We start from the raw sequence: 23093 nt of genomic DNA, 5'->3' as shown, positions 1-23093 counted from the left end.
CAATTCTACAGAAATAACACTTTATGAATATTATAATGCTGACTAAAACTTTAAAACTCGATTATTTCATTTTCAGCTCAAAACTGAATATCTCACAATCTGTGACGTGAAACGAGTGCATTCAGAGCTCAACAAAGTACAGAGTGAGAAACAGAGTGAGAGGTTGGGAAAAGATCATTTTATTTTAAAGCTCCATCAGATTAGAATAATCTTCCCCTCTTTTTGTGTTCTATTACCTCTTTTCATTGTTTTAAGTTGGCATTATATTCTCATCTTAAAACAAATTGCCTATGTTTTTAATTTATTTATGTATTTTTTTGTGTCCTTTTTTCTATTTATTTATTTTTATTTATTTTATTTATTTATTTTTTTTTTCTCTCTGTTATGTTATATTTATCTCATTGTCTCGGTTATTCAATTAGCCTACTTTGTAACTAGACTTATGTGGGTAGGGGTTGTGTGTGGGAGGGGGTGAGCAAGATGTCTGTGTTTGTTTTATGTCATTATGTCTGTACTGTAATGTGATATATTGTAATGTTGTATGTTTATGGGACCCCCTTGAAAATGAGATGTTACATCCCAAAGGGCTATCCTTTAATAAATTCTACTTAACAACAACTCTTTCAACCATGTTGCGCTGCTGAGCTCACCTGTATCTCTCCTCCTGCATCACCTGCGTGAAGTAGCTGTAGTCTCTCTTGAATTGCGTGTTCAGAGCCTCCATGTCCTCCGTCAGTTGTGTCTGCGACTCCCTGATCTCCCGCACCATGTCCAGGACCTCCACCAGCCGGCCGCCGGAGTCTGACCTCCCCGGACCCCCGGACCCCGTCCCCGAGCCCCCGGTCGGGTTGCCGTTTGAGTCGGCCGATGCCGACGACCCAATGGAGCACTCGTCATCGCTCTGGTACTTTGTGGTCTTGGCTACTGTTGTGGCGCTGCCACTTAGACCCCTGGTTCCACTCTCCACCTGCAGCCCCGACCCCGACTCCATGGAGCTTTTCAGGTGGGCGATATTGTCAGCGCTGCCAAACTTGTTCCTGATGAGATTGGCGAACTCCCGTGGCTTGTTGAAGAAGAAAGGCGACGTAAGCGACACACCTGGTCCAATGGTTTTCACTTTGTCCAGTGCCGGATGTCGTCCGGTGGCGCTGACGTCCCGCAGGCTTCCCTCCTTGCTGTGAGTCCCAGACTCCTTGTTGCTGACGTCTTTGTGGCTGTGCTTCCCATTAGTCTCCCCGTCCTTCATGCGCCGGTGGTACTGCTCCAGCTTCCTCTGCAGCCGAGCGATGGTCTGGGCAGACTTCTGGTTCTTCTTTTCAAAGACTTGGCGTATTCGAGAGACCTGCTGTTTGTCAGCATTGTTCACCAGCTTCAGGTACTCTGCGACATTCTGGTCGCGTGCCGTCTGCTCCACCTTAATCTGCTCCGTCACCTGATTAAGAACCAAAAACAGAAAGGGCTTTTCGTAAAAACACAGCCTCATGTCTTCAGAAGTTCACCAATACCAAATCAGTATATTAGTTTAGTTTAGTTTATTGTTTAGCACAGTTTTTTAAAAATATACAGGAAATATCAATGATAAACACTATAGGTGCAGGATGAGGCAAAAAACCCAATGGGCTTATTTGAAGCCTCCACCGAAGATATTAAAATTTCATGTCAAGATTAACGTAAAAAAAAACAGAAAGTAAAACTACACAAAAGTGATGGCAAACTAATAATGCAATATATAAATAATAAAGAATAAAGACAAAAAAATAAGTGTGTGTGAGTGTGCATGGGATATTGTTTTTACAACTTATATTATATTGACTCCTGAGCAAATAAGATGGTACATGTCACTATGAGTGAAACACAAAAAAAAACAAAAAAACAAAAAAACAAAAAGAAAATGGATACATGAACAACAATACATTGGGAAAACAGTTACAAAACAGCAGTCAAGTGGTCGTTCAAACGTCTTTTGTAATATTTCAGAGAGGACGAGCTCTTTGCCAAGTGGGAAAAATCATTCCACAATTTAGTGCCCCTAAATCTCACTGAAAATTGACCTCTGCAAGTGAGAAATTTAGGAGGATGAAGATCTGAGGATTGTCGAGTTGAATAAGAATGAATCTCTGAATTTAATTTAAAGTAAGTCTTGAACAGTCCAGTGTATATCTACACTTGTGTCGGATTGAAACTACAAATTCCTAATCGAGAGATTTGAAAACGGCATACTCTTTAATTTCGTAAAAAGGCTGTAAACAGAAGTCTGATCCTTGTTGACCTCTAGTAACACAACTGAGACGTGTTTGTTTTGCACATGAAGTGATGATGTGCTACATCAGGTGATAATATGCTACATCAGGTGATAATGTGCTAATAAATGCAAGGTGAAGGATACCACCATCAACAAACACGCTTCAAACTATTTTACTAAATAAGGAAATGTCCCCAGAAGCAAATATCCACACTAGTTCCCTGAGAGAGTGAATGTAAACAACAATTTTGTTTGTTACTAAGAACACATTAAACCTTCATTTCAGAACAGGTGTCAATAAAAATCTTAAAACTAAACAAATAGCTAAAACCATGCATTTATGAGGCTATATTTTAATAAGACACTTGGGGTCATTGAAGACGAAACTAAAAAATTAATCTGTTAAACTTTTTCTTTTTTTACCCTCTTTGGTAGTAATAAGCAGTAATTCGTTACAGAATTTGTTTATAATTTAGTTTCTTTCACTTCCCTAAAATACTTTGAATAAACAACTTAATTTAAGTAAGAAAAAATACTCAGATGGTCATTTTTAGGTGAAAGGATGAAAACCTATACATTGATTTGGAAGAAAAAAAACCCCAGATGAGCTCATGTTGCATTTACTGATGGAAAAAAAGGGGGGGTGAAATACTTGCTGACATTCCATTTTAAAGGAGCATGAGGCAGGATTGAGGCAGGATTTATGAAAAAAATTTCGTATACGTTTTAAGTTTTCTAGTAATAATGTCAGATGAAGCGTTCCAAACCAAAACGAATGAGCCCTCTAGTCTAGTGTATCTCTCCGTTGCCTTGAACAGGCTGTGTGCTGCAAAATGTGCTGCAATTCGGGGCCGGATTTTCCCGCGCTGTCCTGCGAATGTGACGTCACATGACGCTGCATGTGCGTTCTCCCCGTTCTCCTGTGCCGGCTTCGCTGTTGGCTGTAGTACCCCCGACGGCCGTCGCTAAGGGTGGCGCTAATGAGTCTCATTTCTTAAAAGGAGCCTCATGCTCCTTTAAGGATAAGAGGTTAGTGAGTTCAATTGTTTTGTCTTAGGAACTGAAACTGTACCAAGGTCACTTTAAGACATAACTGGATGTCTGTTGGACAGTCTGAAGAACTACTACAACAGCGAGCTCCAAGATTGAAGAACCAGAGGAGTCATTTCAGAGATGATTGATGCAGACCAGCAGCCCGCTGTGTGTCTGAGGTGTAATTATGAGAACTGGTGCAAAGGAAGGATTACATTCTGTCTTTTACCCCTTGTGCATGTAACAAAGAGAATGATCGAGGGGAGAAATGTTTTCTCTGACCTTGAGGATCTTCTGCTGCAGGCTGTCAATGCCCAGTGCTCCTTTTGTGAAGTCCAGACCGACGCCATCAACTCCAACGCTGTCCACCACGTCCAAGTTGGATTCGGAGCCGCCGCGGCGGATGGGCACTGGGATGCTGAGGATGTTACCATCACAGCTGCTGCGCTCCGCCTGTGGACAGAGTGATTTCATATCAAGACCCGAGTTATGATTCTTGAACATTTATATTCTACTTCTGCTCAGTATATGAAACAATAGTGACAAAACAACAGTCCTTTGTTTGCCAGTTCTACAGGGTAACAATAAAAATGGTTCATCATCTCATGTAAAGGCAGTCCATTTACAATGTCAAAAAACTGATTTGCATTGGTCACATATCTCCTGTTAAACATTTATCAGAAGCAGACAGTAAACTGTTGCACTTCTGATATCACCTTTCAAAAATGCTGCACAAGGAGCAATAACGCTTGACAAGATTAGTACTTGAGAGGGAATGTTTTCAAGTCTTGCATCCTTCAATGTTTATCCAACAGACGCTGAAGGAGAACAGATGGAGCTGTGAGGAAACAAATATTTATTTTAAAGTGTTTCTCCCCTCTGTATCCTAACTGGGATTATAGCCACAAAGCAGAAGGTTATTTTTATGGTGCATAAGGTGATTTGACTAAATAGACTTTTTGCATAAACTCCATGCCCGTCGTCATTTTACATTGTGGGTCATAAAAGCAGAAGAGATGGCACCAAAAGAGAAAACCTTGCAGCCAAATGCAAACCAGATTGTAGGTTATTAAAACTAACCAACACAATATGTTCTCATAATCCATAATGAGAATGTTACGAAATAAAAACTGCAAAGTTTCTTTTAGTACCACCATCAGGCTCTACCAAGTTCTGTCAGGAAATGTCTCAACAACACACATCCCTGCATGTCTGAAATCCTGCAGTGTCAAGACATTTCAGTCTGCATTAAAGTCGAAGACTGAATAACATGATATCCACATCACTGACATGGTGGAAAAGTGTAGCATAAGAAAGAAGACAGACTGTGCACAGATGTCACACAGAGGAGCTTGTTTAGCCTTTCAGGCAAAACTATTGCACTAAAAACCACCCGTATAATCGTGTCACTGACATACATGGCAGATATGTTTAACTGGCCTCAAAGGAAAGCTTCTTTCCCTCTTCTTTCTGTCTCTGCCATGTCTCTTTGTGGGTCCACCTACCATGCTGGCAAGAATAAAAGGAAATCCCAATGCCTAGCTACAAAAGAAACATGAGTATCAAAAGAGTACCAAGTGTGAAGCCTTGGGAAGATTCCTGTGTTTAAACTGGAGAAAAAGAGGAAAACGAAGCTTATAGAACAATTAATCTGTCTTAAGACACAATGGTCAGTTAGTGGGGCGATGAGGAGCCCGGGGCTCCAAACAAACAGCCTGCAGTGCTTCTTGTTCTCCACAGCAGACAATTATATAAGGGAATCTAAAATATTAGTAACTCTAGTTGCCACGGCAGCAAAGCACACACACAAATGGACTTGAAAACACACAAGCAAACTGCTGACATACCCCGAGGGCGGGTTATTCTGCCTTTATTCTTTTTGTCTCACACACACACAGAGACAAGCAGTATACATGACACTTTAATTGTGTCCCGTGGCTTTCAGGCGTTCAGCTTGTGATCCATCCTGCAGAGTCAGCAATCGTCAACCCTCGCAGTAAAGAACAGTCCAACAGGATCACAACAGCAACTTAACACGGAGCCATCCATGTGAAATCATTGCTCGGAAACAACCTACTTGTCTGGTTGCCTACGAGTGCAAGTGGCAGACAACCTCAGATAATCACATGTAACATGTCGACCCAAACAGAAAACATGGCACAAAACAACAAAAACCCTATCTTTTTCAATTCATTTTATGCATACTCGTCTTATAGTAGACAATAAGACTGTTAATTATGCTCATGCAACCTTTTAAGAAGAAGATCAGCCAATTAACATTGATAAATGTTCATCAAAATGCCAAATATGAAAAGTTCAGTTGCTCGGCTGTCAGTAAAGTTTAAACCACAGAAGAAGCGGCGGCTGCAACAAGATTACTTGCAGATTAATCAAGTTACAATCAAACATCAGAAGGCAAAAAATGACTCCAGTTTATTCAAATAATCAGCTAGTCTGAATCAGGCAGCAGAAATCACTTATTTTTTTCCTTTATGTTTTATGGTTCAAGTCTTATTTCAGATTGAGGAGGCTAAGGTCTTTGTGAGGAAATGTATTTATTTTGTATGCCTGAAACAGAAACACAGCTCTGCACCCAGCATAACTCCAGCGGAGAGAGACTTCCAGAAAAGGAGGATGAGGAGTCTGACACGAGGAGAGCTCAATTAGCATGAGCTCAGTTAAGGATGTTCTGATTGGTTGAATTCGTCTAGTAGCACACACGGGCTGCAGAGCTAGTTATCTCACAAACATCTCCTTAGGTACCACTTAGGTACAGTGAGACTTTGCAAATGCTGCTTCTTGTGCGTTCTGTAAACAGGCAAACGTACACTTTATGTTTTGGGCCTCACGTATGGGATGATAATTCCTCATTATTACATTGTAGATTAGATGGAATACGTAATAGCTGGAAAGCAAAAGTATGATCTTTTTTTTTTATTATTTATTTATTTCGTGCATGCTAGTGCATAGTTTGACAATATTACAGTAGTACATTTGTACACTTCAATCTACACACCCATGACCGAAAAGGAGCAGGATGAAGACAAGTCTTATTTTACCTGCCCCTTATTCAATACCAAAACAAAAAGAACAGTCAATGTAACCAATATTTACATAAAATATATACTTAAATAGAAACCAACCGCATATATCAATAGTACTGTTTAAGTCCCAGCCTATTCATGATCATATAACTTAAATATGTTATCTTTATACATTTTTTTGAACCTAAGTAGATTTGTACATTCCTTTCAATAATTCTGTAGAGAGTTCCACAGTTTTACTCCCACAACCGACATACACATCTGCTTAAGAGTGGTCCTTGCATACTGATGTTTGAAATTATATTTCCTTCTATGATCTATAACTTCTGGATTCGAAAAAACACTGCTGTAGATTACTTGGTAATACTTTTCTTTTGGCCCTATGCATAACTAATAATGTCTGTAACTCAACTATTTCTTTAAATCCTAAATTAATAATAATCTATTGGTGTGTTCTCTGTAATTTGCTTTATGAATGATCCTCACCGCTCTTTTCTGCTGGATAAACAATGGATGTACATTGCTAGTATATGTGTTTAAAATGTGTATAAAAGTATGATCGTTTAAAACTCCATCCAGAAAAAACTGTATGTAGAAACCTCAACATGACTCATCTCTGGTAGGGTCTTAGTATTCTCACTCCACCCTACATGTTAATATTGTTTTGTCTTCTCACAGTATCAGCATATAAAGTGTGATCATCTTTTGGGTGAAACAAGAGATGGCAAAAGGTTAATTAGAAAAATAATGGATGAGACAAAGTGATACATTCATTATCAGTTGCAGACATCAGAAAGCTAATGATCCGAACATAAACTCACTGGAGTGACCAAGATGGTGTTTGTCATCAAAAACAGCCTGGTTTTAAACCGGCTGTGACATTGTGGATTTAAATATGTATATAGTTGGATGCTGGTGCTTCACAATGAGCGTTCCGCACATGCACTGAACATCCACCGAAAAGTGGGTCCGGGGGCGCGTGGGAATTTATTAACATGTACGTGAACACACAGGCAGACCAGGTTTGGGACGACACGTGATTTCTGGTCTCTTCTCATTCTGTGGCCCTAGTTTCCAATCCAGGCATTACTATACAGTGTATTAGTGGAGTATTATACAGATGGGTGAACACGGAAAGAAAACATGCAACACACCATGGCATTTATCCACTGGGGACTAAACTTATTCAGCTGTACAAATCCAGTCAAATTTAATTTGTCTTCAAAAATGAAAGGCATGCATTCAGAAGTGAAAAGAAAACAAGAAATGTGGAGTCGTGGTGGCTGAGATGACTAATTAACATCAAATCAGACGCTTTCTCCGTCTTTGAATCACGAAGCTTTGATGCGTGCAAAGAGCATCTATCTGAATCGAGACATGAAAAGATCTGCCTTTCTCCAGTTTCTGTCAGGGAACAATGACTTTACAAACATAAAAAATAACATACTTAGAATGTATTAATTCAAGGTTCAGTGGGCACAAGCAGCATCTGATTTTTTATTAGGATAAACAAGTTTTGAAAAAAAAAAACAAGACTAGTGGAGTGTTGATCTAATTACGGAGAGGAAAAACAACTTCTGAGGGTGAATACAGTACATTAACCTCAATTGTTGAACAACTGTTAAAAGCTGTTGAAATGTTTTAATCTTTATCTTGTCGCTCAAAATATCTTTTTTATTATTTTTTTTATCTATTTTTAGCTTTTGAACCTCTCACAATGAAACATGATTTCAAGAATCCAGTCATAAGCCAGTCATTTTGAGTTTACATGAAATTTTCTAGCATCCACATCCAGCAGCTGTTAAGCCATTTAACTCAAAACCAGAAAATGCCAACGTCACAGCAGCTGAAGGATTTATCTCTGAGGATGTTGGGAATCTGCAAATAATTTCACTGGATTGCTTCTACTGTATGACTGTACTATTTCAAACTGAACATAGAAACTAGTATGCAGTCACTGGAACTTTGCTGCAAGTGGAAGGAAAAGTATCTTTCAGTGGCTCAATAAAGAAAATAATCTAAAGCCTAAAACATGAATAAGCTAATGAAAAATACAAGAAGAAACAGGTGGACTCCACCTGAGTGCTGGAGAGTGATTTGAATCATTTTCCTGTATTCAAATTCAGAGGTTAGAAACTGGAGGTGTGTTCTCCTTAAAGGTGGAGTGGGCCAGCAAGTGCCACTCCAACTCCCATTAAGCCAGCTCATCTGACGGGGCCGTAAGTGGGGACCTTGCCACAGGGAAACAGCAGCCTGGCACAAACACACAGCAAATTGCCAAAGGATACCTTTCCTTTTGTTGCTCCCCAAACAGGAGGGAGAGCCATTTATTCCTTCCTCCAATCCATCAATTTATTATCCACTAAAGTGAACCAGAGCTAAAAGTCAATCTGAAATAAGGAAATGGTAAACATGGTTTCCTTGTCAACGACATAATCCTCCCCTTTGGCTGATCATTTACTTTGAAAAAGCGAATAAAACAGAAGTGAGGCACAGATTTAGTCAAAAACCAATCAGCAGTTCTCTGCGGGTAACGATTGGACAAATCAATCCTCTGCAGTTTCACATCAACTCAAGGCTGTTGACAGGAAATGTAAAAGCACTTAAGATAAGTACTGAACATAAATGCTTTTAGCCAGTGTCAAAAACAGTCCCAGAAAAGGTTGGCTGCAGTTACATCTCATCCTGACAATGAATATTAATGTGCTTATAAGTCACACTCCTACAGAAGATGTATGTTAACTTACAGGGCTGTGAATTAAATGGTTATTATACAAATATACAACACATTAGTCAAAATGAAACAATATATGTCACAGCCCTTCATTTCTTTTCATTACTATTTGATGTTTAAAAAAAAGGCACTTGGACGAAAGCTAAACCCCAATATTCCTACTAGATACAAAAGAAAAAGAACTCCAATAAGCTGCTTATTTGTATTGAAGAAAGAAGATCAAACATCCAAGAAACGAAGCAACCAATTTGACGATGGTCATTTTGTATCGATCCATTGTCTTAAGTGAAACAGTGAAACAAATAACATTAAAATAATCAGCAGTTAGTTGGCTCTACTATCACATGGGCCACATAAACTCTGAGCCACCATGCCAAATTACTGCTGACACATTTAAAGTGGTGTGTGTGTTTGGGCATTGGGAGGAAATAATGGGATTGGGAGAATCCAGATCAGGAGATTTAGAGGGGAGATGTTTGTAAGCGGGTTACTAAAGCCAATCACAGGATGCTCTGACACATTCTCAACATAATAATAATAATAATAATAATAGTAATAATAATAATAATAATAATAATAATAATAATAATAATAATAATAATAATAATAATAATAATAATAATAATAATAATATGAACTGGTCGTATTTTTCATACATGGAGGTTGAGATCAATATTTTCATTACAGAGAAAGCTTGCAAATCTCTCCATTTGACAACTGCACTGTAACCATGGCAACAGACTGCATTCTTACCAAAGAGTAGCCATGAACTCATTATCTTTGAAAATAACTTGCTTAACGCTAATTTGAAATAATCTAGCAGCACTCTCAAGAGGACGTGTGCCAACAGCAGCAACAGTGATGCACAGTTGCTCAGGGTGAGCGTACTTTCATCTTTTTCTGCTCTAAATGCACATTCTCTGCAAACCAGGATCATTTGTCTGATACTTTGTTTGGCGACACTTAATTTGACTTTTGTGTTTGAGTAATGCTTCCTTTAGTGTTTGGCTGTGGTATAAACGAGTCACTCCTGCCTTCTTCATTACGTTCACTTACTCCAGCATTGTTGCCTTTTCACCCGAACATAAAATACTGCATCTCTTTGGATAAACATGGAGATGTGTAGATGAATCTTTAAAAGGTCTAATCCAGCAAACTCTGCTAGATTTGCCAAGGCCACTCTGTTCCAGTTACAAGAGATCCCTAGTTATTTATGACTGTACTTCCTACGGGCTTCAGAGAAAGCTCGTACACCGAGCCTAATGCATCATGCTGCCACAGGATAAGTTAGAGGTTACGTGAACTGCTGCACCTGCAACTGGATTCAAATCCATTCAGCCTACGGTAACAAATCAACTGTGATACGTGAGAAAGCAGGGGAGTATTTGTGCTGGTACACGACAAACCTCAGTGAAAGAAATCAAACAGAAATGGGTGCAAAAGAATTGGTTTCATATGAAAAATAAATGGAACACAGCACATCATTAGTTTAACTTTGTGGGCTATTAGACACAATTTTGTATAATTTTCGTGTTATTGTGCGCAAGCTCAGAAAAATAGGCTTCTACTAATGTATTTCCTTTTTCATCTCCATTGCCCTGATTCGAAGACTTTTATCTCAAAAGCAAACTTTTTCCCCACTGTAATTAAACAAAGAAACTCTTAAAACTTGTATAAAAATATGAAAAATTAGATTAGATTAGATTGTCCTTTATTCATCCCTCAGTGGGGAAATTCACTTTGATATGATTTGATTATGTTATTATATGAAATCTAACAAATTACTTAATCTTTTTTTCTTTTGTAAATTTTCCAAGCACTGGATTGAAAAAAGTCCTTTTTGTAAGCAAAAACAAGCCTGTGTTCACGCTGGATTCAGCCTTGTTCACGTTGAACTTTATTCAAATCACGTACAGAGACAGAAAAGCAGTTCACCTCCAACATAAATATAAATCAACACTTTAAGGCAAAATGGGACATTTAGTTCATGTGAATTAGACTGCAGAGCACCCTGGCTAGAGAGCATCGCTCCCGACTCTGTAACCGGAGAAAGAGCCCCCTGTGGGGAGGAAGAGCTGCCAGACAGCCACAACTCCTCAGGGGGCTGCGCCGCTTCAACATAGAACTACCTAGAGATTTAGCGGAAAGCAAAACAAGCAGGTAAGCAGGTAGGAAAAGCTAGAAGGAAGCACTTCAGAAGAAATCTATGGGAGAATTCCTTAAAAGAATGAGGTTGTAACAATAGAGGTGCTGCACATACACACACCATGTTCAAGGAAATATGGCATCTTGTTTGTCATACAGCCATTAGTAGCAGGGCCTCACGTGCCTCACGTGCAACCTGAACACCTTTGGGCTGACAAAAAAGTCCAGCAAAGACTGTATTTCCTGAGGATCCTCAGAAAGTACAATATCAAGGACATACTACTAGAGTCTCTCTACACGTGCTCCATAGAGAGCAGACTGACGTCCTGCATCTGTAGCACGCTGGCTCAAAGGAAGGCTCTACAAAGGGTTGTGAAAAATCATGGGCTGCCCTCTCCCCTCACTGGACGACTTGCACAACAACCACTGCATTAAAAAGGCAAAACAGATCACAAAGGACACTCTCTGTTTGCAGTGTTGGCCTCAGGTAGACGGTACCGAGCAATAAAAACAAGAACATCCCGGTTTTTATCCTACAGCTGTAACAAAACTCGATCTATTCAAAAACAAACTGTAACTGATATGAGGGATTGCGTGCTCCTGTAGGCTATGTTTAATTATTTATTGGTTTTAATCAGTTATTTGTTTTATTTTGTGTTGTGTGAAAGTGTTTTGTATGCAATGGTATTTATCCGTTTGTTTTTTAACACTGACTGATGCCACTTTTTAATTTTGTTGTTATATAACAATGACGAATAAAGATCAAATCTAATCTAGTAAAAACATTTTAAATACCTCAATAAATCTACAGCTTCCATCTTCTTGATCTTATCAGTATGTAAATGAATCTCCTGACAACAAAGAATTGCTTCTGCCTGTCAGCCACTAATGCAGATACATTAGAAAACTATCAAAAACAACCTTTATAGATATCGGAGGTACTTTTACTTTGAGAAATGATTTCAACTGATTAATTGTACTCTATGTTGATCTTTTTTCCTTTAGGTCAATCCCCTGTTGAGTTGTTTCTGCCAATTTAAACCATATTAGAGAGCCTATTTGTTAAAAAAATACATAAATCACATGATCTTAAAATTGTATGGTATGATTATTGTGTTTTTGTAGTGGTTATATAACAGGATAAAAAAAGTAAAATAGATGATCTGTGTTTTATTATGGGTGTAACTCAGAATGACATGCTACACATGGTTCTATATTCATTTGTGTGAACTTCACCTTTGGACTTGGTTCAAGTATCTACATTCACAGCACACTGTCACGCACCTGTGGTAAGGCCAGACTTAAGGTGGGGCTGAGGAGAAACAAACACACGGGCCATTACTTCACTGTCAAACTGACTCAAAACTAACTTCACGTCTGAACCTGTTACTCTCCGCACACGCCCAGACGTACTGAACTCGTGGCGGGCAGAGCAGGACAAGTCCACATTCTCGTCTACAATCCAAACAAACTGTACAACATCTGTGTTGTAAGGATGATGCCACTTCCCTTCTAATGTTAAATAAATGAGAGAGAACCAGAAGATTAATGGTTCACAGACAACCATAATTTGCTGTGTCAGATAATTTAACAAATTTTACATTTAACTAGGTGTGCAATAAGCGTGCTACAAAACGCAAGCCAATTTCTGGCAGCGCTGTGTACACATGCTGTGAAAGTGCCACAGCGTTGCAGTGCCACAGCATTAGAAAAGCCCCTTGAGCCTGATTAACAAATCACAGATGGAAGGATGGGGGGCGAGATACAGTAGGATGTCAGAGTCATGAGACATGATGGTATCATCATCTCCTTGTTCATTTCCCTTCACAGTCAGTGCAAATCTCAAGTGCAATTACTTAAAATGTTCCCAGAGGGAGAGATAGCTGTGGACTTGCTGTCCCCAGCACAAAAACATATTAAATCACACAAAACAGACTTCTCTTAATGTGTCAAATGCACTGGATAATGATCTAGTCTACACAGTTAACTGGACTGAGAGTCTGCAGTTATCAACCCAACCCAAACTCACTCATGATTAAATATTAAGAAAAACATGCCGACGTGTGTTTTTCAAAGTCTTTGTATTCACTGTCAATTTACACACCGATAAAACAAGGTGGAAAATTCATAATTTAAAAGGCAAATTCTGAACAAGCTGAGATGAAATCATGCAACATTAATGCCCAGTGAAGCGTCGCCAGCAACAAAGGCATCAGATATGTGAAGAACAAAGACAAACTTCATATCATTTCTTTTTGAAATCATTAAAGGCTTCACTGAACCTCTGTCAGGCACATCATCCTCTTGCGTCACAAGTTCAGACCACTTGAGTGGAAATTTGGTTACAGAGGTTTTCCATGATGAAACCAGAAATAATTTACATTATTTTTCATTATTTTCTTTGGATTATTTTAGAATCTTCCTAAATTTAATTCAAAATGTGGATGGAAGGCTGCCTAGTGCTTATGCCAAATGGTGGTGTTTAAGAGGTATAGTTTAGATCATAGCATCCCTGGAGCTGCACCAATTTACTGTAAATCGTGTTAGTAATGTCCTTTGCATTCCATTAGGACCGCATAAATGCTCAAATCACATTTTCCAAAAAATCTGCTTCCAGCTAAAGAGGATAAACTCTCCTGTCTCCGTTCTCTGGCAGTATGCCTGCTGCAGAGTCAGATGAACAAGAACAGTACAGCAGCTTTTCATGACATCAAATATGCATTTTAAAGTATGACCATAAAACAATATAAAGGAGACAGGTGACACCATTTATTGTGAAGATATACAATGCAGCTCCCGACGGTTTCATTAAGCTGGCTTTCTGCATTTGAAGTAACGATATAAATGTCTCTACATTGATGCACTAATGGATATCTGATTAAAAGCACTTCAAAGTTCAATGTATTTTATCTGCTGCTGGTTTCACACACCTTAAGTGAAACATTTAAGTGTAGAAGAGTTTTGACACTGGTTCAAGATAAAATACATGAATAGATTTATACAATTTTAAATACACAGAGCCCTTTAGCATACTTTTTCAGCGAGTCACTATAGAGCAGCAATGAAAGGCCATTTATGGCATGAGGTGACTAATCAATTACAGCGGTTTGCTAACAACATTAGAGGAAAAACTAGGAAATAAAGTGAATCAATGAATCACACCACTAAAGTGAGAAAGAGAGTTGCAGATGGATATTGAGTTAAAAATCAATGAACTGTTGGCAAGTTATTTACTATCATGGGACCCCTGCATGAATTAATGATTTGGGAACCATACAACATAACAACAAGATATAAACACACAAATCTCTAAAAGAGAGAAGTTTACCGAGCACTCTAAGGAGTTAGCTCCCTACAAGTCACAAGCTTGTATATGACCTGCTTTGCATTATCAGTTTGAGATTCAATGAAAAAGCTGGGGTAAAAAGTTGTAATCGCTCCCTCTTCTCTCTCAACTCAACATATCTAATCTGACTTTTTAATCTCTGCTTTCCAGGGCAAAGATTATCCAACAGAGGCTGCTACAGTTCAAACACAGACCTGAAATGCTTGGTAAGAAAGAAAGCAGTGTGAGGACACAGCTGTGCGACAACGTAATCTTAGGAAAAAGATTTAAAGAGAGTAGAAGAGCAGATAATAGAGATCGAAAGAGAAATAGGGAGAGGAGAAAAAGAGAGAAGCCATCGTGCTACAACAAGTCAAGGTCAGTGTTTTAGGTCTACAGGTGGACTATTGAAATAGGATTAGAGATTCAAAATAGATTAAGGCGGAAGTTCATATTGTGGCCTTTAAAACAGACTTTTGCTCATTTAAAAATGTAATCACAACGTATAAGTCAGAGGAAGCCTGGCCAATATAATCATATGCAATTCAAACTTGCCCAATATCCCATGACTGGCGCAGCTGAGATTCCTCATCGACATTAAGGTTTATTTCTTCTCTTTGCCTGGAAGCGTTAGAGCAGCTGACACCAGTTTCACTGCCAGTGAGTTAAGAAGTCACAGTGGGATGAGATGCTTTTTTTTTTTTTTTTTTAATAAAAACAAAACATGAAGAATTGCACAAACTGAACAGATGAGAAATCGGGGTACAAGCAGGTTACATTGGAAATCAATCATACAAGACAGCAACCTTGTCAAGTAATAAGTAAGTACAACGTGGTTCTGCCGCAACCTGTGACTTTTGCTTGACATCCAAAGTTTGGCTGTTGTTCTTTCGCAACTTGTTTTTAATCCCAGTTATTATAAATTGGCAGCTTTAGGTAAGGTATTTTTGCAGGGTAAAGCTTTCACACCAAAAACATTCATGCCAGAGAGTGTTACTACATCAACAGTACAAAACTATGATTTGTTTCTTGACCAAATGAAAAGAAAAAAAAACATAACTTCCCACTGTTGGTGTTTTATCCAATCTTAGCATAAAATATCGGTCTTAAGAGTGAAAGAAATGTAATGTTCAAATATATAATTTAACCAAACCAATTACCACTTTGGAAGGACAGAGAAGTAGAGCAGCCAATGCTCTGACTACTGGACTCATTTTAGTGAGTGACGATCACCCACTTTAACCAATTCATTTTTAATGCCACTCCAAAGTTCAGCCTGATCGCATACGTTAAGAACATCATGAAACCAGCTTTAGCAGCTAAAAATGTTGTTAATAATTAAACTAGATATTCTCTATATAGCACCATCTCCAGAAACTCAGATAAAGTTGTAACAGTGATGTTTCTCGATCAGATTTAGTATTTATATAATGCTTTCAGCGTTAAACAAGGATGAGTTGTTCTATTTTCTATAAAAAACACAGTTGTTTCTAATATTGCAACAATATATCTACAAGAAAGATACTAAAGAGTAACATGTTCTGTCACCTAATCTGAGATCTGAGTCGTCCACCTTTGCAGCACTTTCTGCATGCACGGTTTTGAAATGAACTGCTGTGGTAATAGGACATATTAAAAAAAAAAGAAAGAAAATGTGGCAATTTTAGTACCTTGGCATTTTACCTGAATTGATATGGTGTCCTATTTAAACACAAAAGGCACTGTAACAGTTGAGATACCTGATGGCTCTGATCATGTCATGGTTTTTGAGCCACGGATTGGATCGTTTTTCCAATAAGTAAAGTTGTGCAAGAAAACAAAACAGAAGTGCAATAAAGAGGCACAACACCCTTTTTCCTTATGATCAGGCCTTTTTAATAAAACCTAAGGCTTCTCTTAAATTACATGAGATACCTCCATTAAAAAAAATGTCGATAATAATCAAATACATTTCTTGGGAATCTTTGTCGGTGGTGCCGTCGGATGATGATGTATTATACGTGTCGACATGCTGAACTCATGTCCTTATGTCTTCCTTGTGTGGCAATGCTGACACACTGATCATTTTGACCATGACCCCTGAATATAACAAAAAAGAAAAGTAAGATCACATATTCTTAGATTCATGCTTATATGATGAACCAGCATGTCCTGTATCCTCCGCAACTGGAGAGCTCACGCAGGAGCGCTGCGGTAGTCCCATCTCAACCCAGAAACGAAACAATGTGCTGGTTCAATGTGAACCATTTTGACAGGAAAGTGCTCCCATAATGACAACTTAGAGGAAGAGGCCTTTTAGCATACGCCTGTTATGCATGTTCAACATTACTGCTCACTATCTCAGCACTCACAACCCACAAGCTGCACCAAACCTTCCCTTGTTTTGGTCACAAAAATTGATCTGCAACTCATGTGATGTGCAGAGGATCGGGAAGAGATCCCTTGTGGACCATGGATTATCCATGATTCATTACCGCCGTAATATATGTAAATGAAACTTTAAGAACGTTGACATAAAAGTCACATGACTGAATATTTTTACTTTAACATACTGTGTAAGCCAAAAATGTCACTTATTCTTAAAAGGTCTTTAGAAATTACTTTCTAAATGATCAGTCACAGTTGACAAATGATTTTCATTTAACTACAGTAATATAATATAAAATAATATAATCCAAAATATGTGCAAACCACAGAATAAATTTTTCCTATTGCTATTGGACTCTGAACTAATTTCATGGGAACATTTACAACAATCATGGGTCTGAATAACTTAATATATCAAATAATTTGGCTCACTGAGCCTCACAATAACGAGCTGGAGGAGCATATTGTGCAGTCCATTCTGTATTTAGCAGATGGAGAGACTCCATTTCAGGATGCCAGATTCAGAACATAACACTTTTGTGACCTCAAATGCACATATGGTGCTGAACTAACATACTTCCCAGAGCTGCGGACACTGGAACATTAACAGGGAAAAAAGCCAAAGCTATCGTGATACGACTCACCATGAATAGTAGCTTTGCATGTGCTTGTGTGATAACTCATTCAGACTGCGTGGGAGCATTTCAAACTCCCCTCCTGTGAATTACATAACTGTGAATACCAGGTGTGTGGGGCACAAACTCTTCAATCGGACCGCACGGAAATATATTTTAGTTTTATAACTAAGAGTACTAGGATAATCTATAAATATGCCTTCCCTTTGAGGTTTATAGTTTTTAAAATTAACTTTTTGTCATATGAAATGTTAATTTCTACCGTGTTATATACATATTATACACATATATATGTATGTATATATATATTTTTTTTTTTTTACTAATTGTGCACATGCATATGGACATGAGACAAAGTTTAACTGCTAAAACTATGGAAATGCTTAGTAATTTCAGTATTTCACAATAGTGACTGCAACTACAGTATTTTGTATCATTTTTCTAACCAAACATACAAAATAAAACCTTGATAGTATATGTGTGAACAACTCACTCATCAAAATTAAATGTAATGTTATCAACATACAAACAGTGGATGCAGGTTTGTGTGTAATTAGATATAAGGTGTTGCAGAAGCAAAGAGACAGCTTTAACAGACTGTTTTTGTCCAGATGGCTGACCAATGTGTCTGCTGCCTTCTGTTACTGTTTGGAAATCAGAAAACATTTCTCCCGGGTAGTGAGTGTGCAGTATTTCAATTCCTTCGGAGGACATCCATCAGGATGGACTCCCTCTTCAGCAAGGACCAGTGCACCCTCCAGCGATGCAGAGTGATTAGAGTCCCATTGACCTGCCTATACCAATAATAGCTGATCCTGATTTCCTTTTTCTTAAAACTATAATCATAGACATAGCAATTTAATCAACAATGAAAGAAAGCAAAGACTGAAGGGAAGTCTGTGTTTTATTGGTATGTAATTACCCTCTTAATCTTTGGTAGCCTCATAACATAGAGCATGCTTAGCAGGGTGATATTGTTTGAAGCACTGGATGATTAGGTTTGGTTGTTGTCACTCCATGAGGTTTTTTTTTTCTTCTCTTATAGGTTTACAGATTACTCTCTTTGCTGATCTGTACTCACAGTGGGAAACCTCTGCAACATGCGTTATCATGATGTGCTTCATGGTGGCAAAGATATTTGGATTTCTCAGTACTCTAAAGCCTAATTTATGCTTCTCTGTCAGATCCAAGGCATTGCAGGGCAGAGCCCCTCTGCTGATGCAAACCTCCCTCTGCAGAGCTCTGCGTCACCAAATGTGCACCTCCAAAAGCTACGGTACTGCAGAAAAGTATATACACCGCTACGTAGGGTTGGTAGTGTAATTACAGAGCGACACAACAAATAACAGAGAAGTATAAATGCCAGCGACGGCGTAGGGCCAGTGGGTCGGCACATGTGTCGCTGCTACACAGAAGCCTGAGGCTTGAACTGACACCTTAAATACCTTAAATACATAAGAGAGACATGTTTCAAGTTGTGCATACAATCTATAAGGAACAAAAAAAAAACAGTCCATTTCAGCAACTAATACTATTCCGATCACAGTCGATTAGACAAAACAGGCTGATTCAGATCACTAGCGGATCAACTGCTGCACCTCTAGCAGTGATTACCTACACAATCCGAGGTCTTTCGTCCATCCCTCTTTTTCAAAGCTCATCAGCATTCGGAGAGCAACATGTATTGATTAGTGTTGACGTCACCAAGGATGCTCACTATGCATACTTGACAAACTACATGTAGTTATTGACAACAATGATGAGTGGATCAACTCGTCTTCCAACGCCAAAATGTTAGTATATGCATCAACACGGTGAACTGATGTAAAAATATTCATATCTGAGAAGCCGGGAAAACTGGAGATTAGGAGCTTTTTATTTCTAAATAAATTAAATTATTTTTCAATTTAAAAAAAAGATTACATTTCCCCCCCCCCCAACTGATTTTCTGAGCCTCAGACTTCCTTACCAAAGACTCCACAGTTGCTTACCGAGTTAAATAATATTAATGCAATATTCTAACAATCATATTCAATAAAACCAAAGCTAAATAAAATGCTGTATTTCAAATTATATAATCAGGGACAAGCAGCAGTCAATCTGTGAATGAATCTGTGACTTCTGGTATCTACCCTGGGTATTTTTGACTGAGCTGTTGTTACAGAAGGCTGCAATGATTAAGCATCAAGCATGCTGTTGTTTTGAGAAGGTGGAACATGAAATGCCTGTTAGGCTGTAACCAGATCGGGATGTTAGCTTAACATATAAATATATGTATATATGTGCTCATAGCATGCATAAAACTGACTGTGAATGAGATGAGCTTTACATGACTGAGGGCTGAAAATCTCTTTGTGTCTGTGTTAACCCAACACTAGATCCATTTGATGCCTACAACATTTGTGTGTCTCTAAATCCACATGGTTTTTCACACACATGGCATCACTGCTGGTGTGTCTGTGTGTGACAGCTTAGTCCACTCGAGCCGTAATCCAGAGGCACGGGGACAAAGATGAACTGAGAGAAAGAGGCAGTGGAATAAACCTGTGACGCTACATGTGTATAACCGCGGGAATTTGCATTTCACAAATTGACTCTCTTGTTGCACTGCTTCTTCCAGTCCTGCTCGCACGTTCCTTCATCTTAATAGGTTTTAGTGTAATTTATTCCAGGCTATAGCAGATAGAAGGAAATAGATCCCATTGGTTGCCCAGACAACAGACGCGATTGAGTAGAGTCAGGCTCGCTGTAATCACCAATGAAGCGAGTCGGAGGCGAAGACCATCAGTCAGCCTCCATTCAACAACATTTACTCCTCCCATTTTCTTCTCTCTGAATGGTCAAACAATGGCCGTAGCTTAGCTCATCCCTGTGTGTGTGTGTGTGTGTGTGTGTGTGTGTGTGTGTGTGTGTGTGTGTGTGTGTGTGTGTGTGTGTGTGTGTGTGTGTGTACTGGCCATTAAACTAACCCTGTTGCAAAAGCTGAAATCAGCTGTCCTTCCAAAACAGAGCAAGCCACAAAGGGATTTAACCGGTTTCTTTGAATACAATGTTCATAAGCTTTTGGTTTCATGTTAACATTAGGAACATTGTGTTTAGTTAGTAAAAAATGGGGAAAAGCATTGAAATGGTTTTTCTGCATAAAAGAACATTTATGGTGTTTTTTTCAATATTAAAAGAGTGAAAATTTCCCGTCTATAAAATTGTTGCGACCGGTTTGGGACTATGATTTTTCAGAGTCAAGTGATTGGTCATCTGTTCAGGTTACACAAGTAACTGTCTTGTAATTAGTAGTTGTGAAGTTATTTTACTGTTAACAATCTGTGATTGATCACCGAAGGAAGAGCACAGACTGCCTGATCTAACGAGTCTCTAAAACCAGACTATATCAACAAAGCAGACATGGAAAATGAGACACAAACTCCTACAAAACATAAATTGATTATATGCACATATAATCTGTTTGTGTTGTGATTTGCTCAGAACAAATGACAAAGGATAAGAAAAAGAACATGGGTAGAAGAATTTGATTAGTACACGAAGGTAGCAGAGATTGTTTGTGCTACAGAGAGAGCTGAAAGTAAGTTAAAAATATTTTATAGTGAAAACATAATTATGTGCAGTATTGTGTGCATCTCCCCTTGCTTTGCAAATGTCCTCTTTAGAAGTCCCTCATGGTGACTTCACCTGATGCCTTAGTCTTTCAATAGCTTTAGCTAAAATAGGATTTGCCATCATCTCCAAGTATTTGGCTTTTTCAATATCCTTCATGAATGCAGCATCGACCCAGAGTCAGCACATAATGATCAAGTGCTGACTCCCTACCCATGACCTCTTGCCACTTTGCCACCATTACAAGGCTCTGTGACCGGCAAACTCGACTAAAAATTGTCCAGTCTTACAGAGTCCTACAGAGAATATTGTCCTTATTAATAACTGCAACATAGAGAATAAGCGATTCCAAAGATTAAAACCTCTGGGTTTCAGCATTCCGGGTTTCTTTTCTGTCTAACATGACTTTAGGCAGTAAGTTTGACAAAAACTACTTTTAAAATGGTAGCTTAAACTATGAGAACCTATTAATTTTTTTAAACAGTTATTTGACCATCTATAAGCCAACCAAGATAAGATAGTCAAGATTAATGAGTGTAATCCTTAATTGGTATACTAGAAGAAGTTTTCTATCCCTTCAGCAGCAGGACATTTATGCTCAATGAAAAGAAAAGAACAAATTCTCTCAGGTCGTTAGCTTTTCTTTGGGGTTTTAAGTCATGCTTCACAGGCTTACAAAAAACTGCATGAGGCATTTCTCAAACTAAATGCATGAGCAAACTTGATGCAACCGATTGAAGATGCATGCTATTTTTAGTTGGGTAAACATATTCCACTTGTGAATGTACCACGAGAGAGGAATTAATGCTTGGAAAACACAATCTATTCTTTTCAAACACAAGATGCCATGCGAACACACCGCTGGCCCGAGGGAACACAGGCAGGAGCTCAAAAAGGGAAATACACCCCCAGCCCTTTCCTCTGGATCAAAAAAATAAACACGCACACACACACACATACACACACATACACGGTTCATGGAAGACAAAATCTTTCTCTTTGAAATTGACCTACTGACAGCAAGAGTAAAGGCTACTAGATGCTTTCACATTGCTTATGCTTATCTAAACACATCCATTCATCGACTGACCTTTAAGAACGCTGTGTATTGATATCTGATTAAACCACATCAAGTCCAATATTAGAAACTGATTCAAATTTTTAAAGGGAAGATTTTTTTGGAGATGTTATGAATGAAAATATGGGTTTATGTGGAAGTTTTATTTTCTTCTCAGACTTGAGGCAACAGATTCTCCTCCCTCCTCATCCTTCCATTATCTGCCTCTCCAGCTACTGACTGGAAAATAGGATGGAGGAGACGCAATGCCTTCTGCAATGTCCTGCTGTGTCCATCTTGCTGGAGCAGAGGTGCTCAGCACCAAGCTGCTTCCAGGTGTTTCCGTGTGAAGCTTTGCTGGAAGATGGTCAGCCAACCACAAGTATCCCCTGAGTGTTGTCAAATAAAGGTTAACAAGTGAGGACGGGATAATCTGCCTGCAGTCACTGAACAGCTCGCAAAAGGTGTCATCAGTTAGAAAATGTCTCTGTGTGTTATCGTGTGTACCCGAGTGTGCATCTTAGTGGGCTTTCTGTACTACAGAGACACAGTTAATGGTTGTGCATGCGGGTTACAGTCCATCTCTTCAAGGACACTAGATCTTTTGACAATTATATTCAAATTAAGTTCAATTGAAGGAGAAAATTACCTTTTTCGAAGCAATTACTTGTGGTACTGGGTGGCATCACAAAGCCATTGCGCTTTGTCTTCATTTAAAAGCTGTCAACTTTAAAATGAGCTGCTTTAAAGTCAGTTTGAATTTTCTGCAGAGATTCACAAACTGGGTCACGGGGCATTCTGTTTTTCTGTCATAGAACATCATGTTACTCAGCCTGAAGAAGGAAGAGCGTACCGACACAAACACAGCCTCTGTTGCATTCAAGCAACACAGAGCAGGAA

The 23093-nt window shown here is 38.7% G+C and overlaps 1 protein-coding gene across 3 annotated transcripts in view; it reads right to left on the bottom strand.

Annotated features, from left to right (window-relative positions):
* The window catches only part of tmcc3 (transmembrane and coiled-coil domain family 3), a 51701-nt gene that overhangs the window by 5726 nt on the left and 22882 nt on the right, over positions 1 to 23093 (bottom strand). For all 3 annotated transcript variants that reach the window (XM_061714113.1, XM_061714114.1, XM_061714115.1), the window contains 2 exons: positions 3557 to 3727; positions 651 to 1432 (listed from right to left, as the gene is read on the bottom strand). In XM_061714113.1, the coding sequence (XP_061570097.1) occupies positions 651 to 1432; positions 3557 to 3727 (953 nt within the window). The remainder of the gene's footprint in view (positions 1 to 650; positions 1433 to 3556; positions 3728 to 23093) is intronic.

This window comes from Cololabis saira, chromosome 23, assembly GCF_033807715.1.
Source record: "Cololabis saira isolate AMF1-May2022 chromosome 23, fColSai1.1, whole genome shotgun sequence".
NCBI classification, from domain to species: Eukaryota; Metazoa; Chordata; class Actinopteri; order Beloniformes; family Belonidae; genus Cololabis; species Cololabis saira.
Note: the sequence above shows the minus strand (reverse complement) of the source record. Positions and strands in the feature narration are given on the sequence as shown.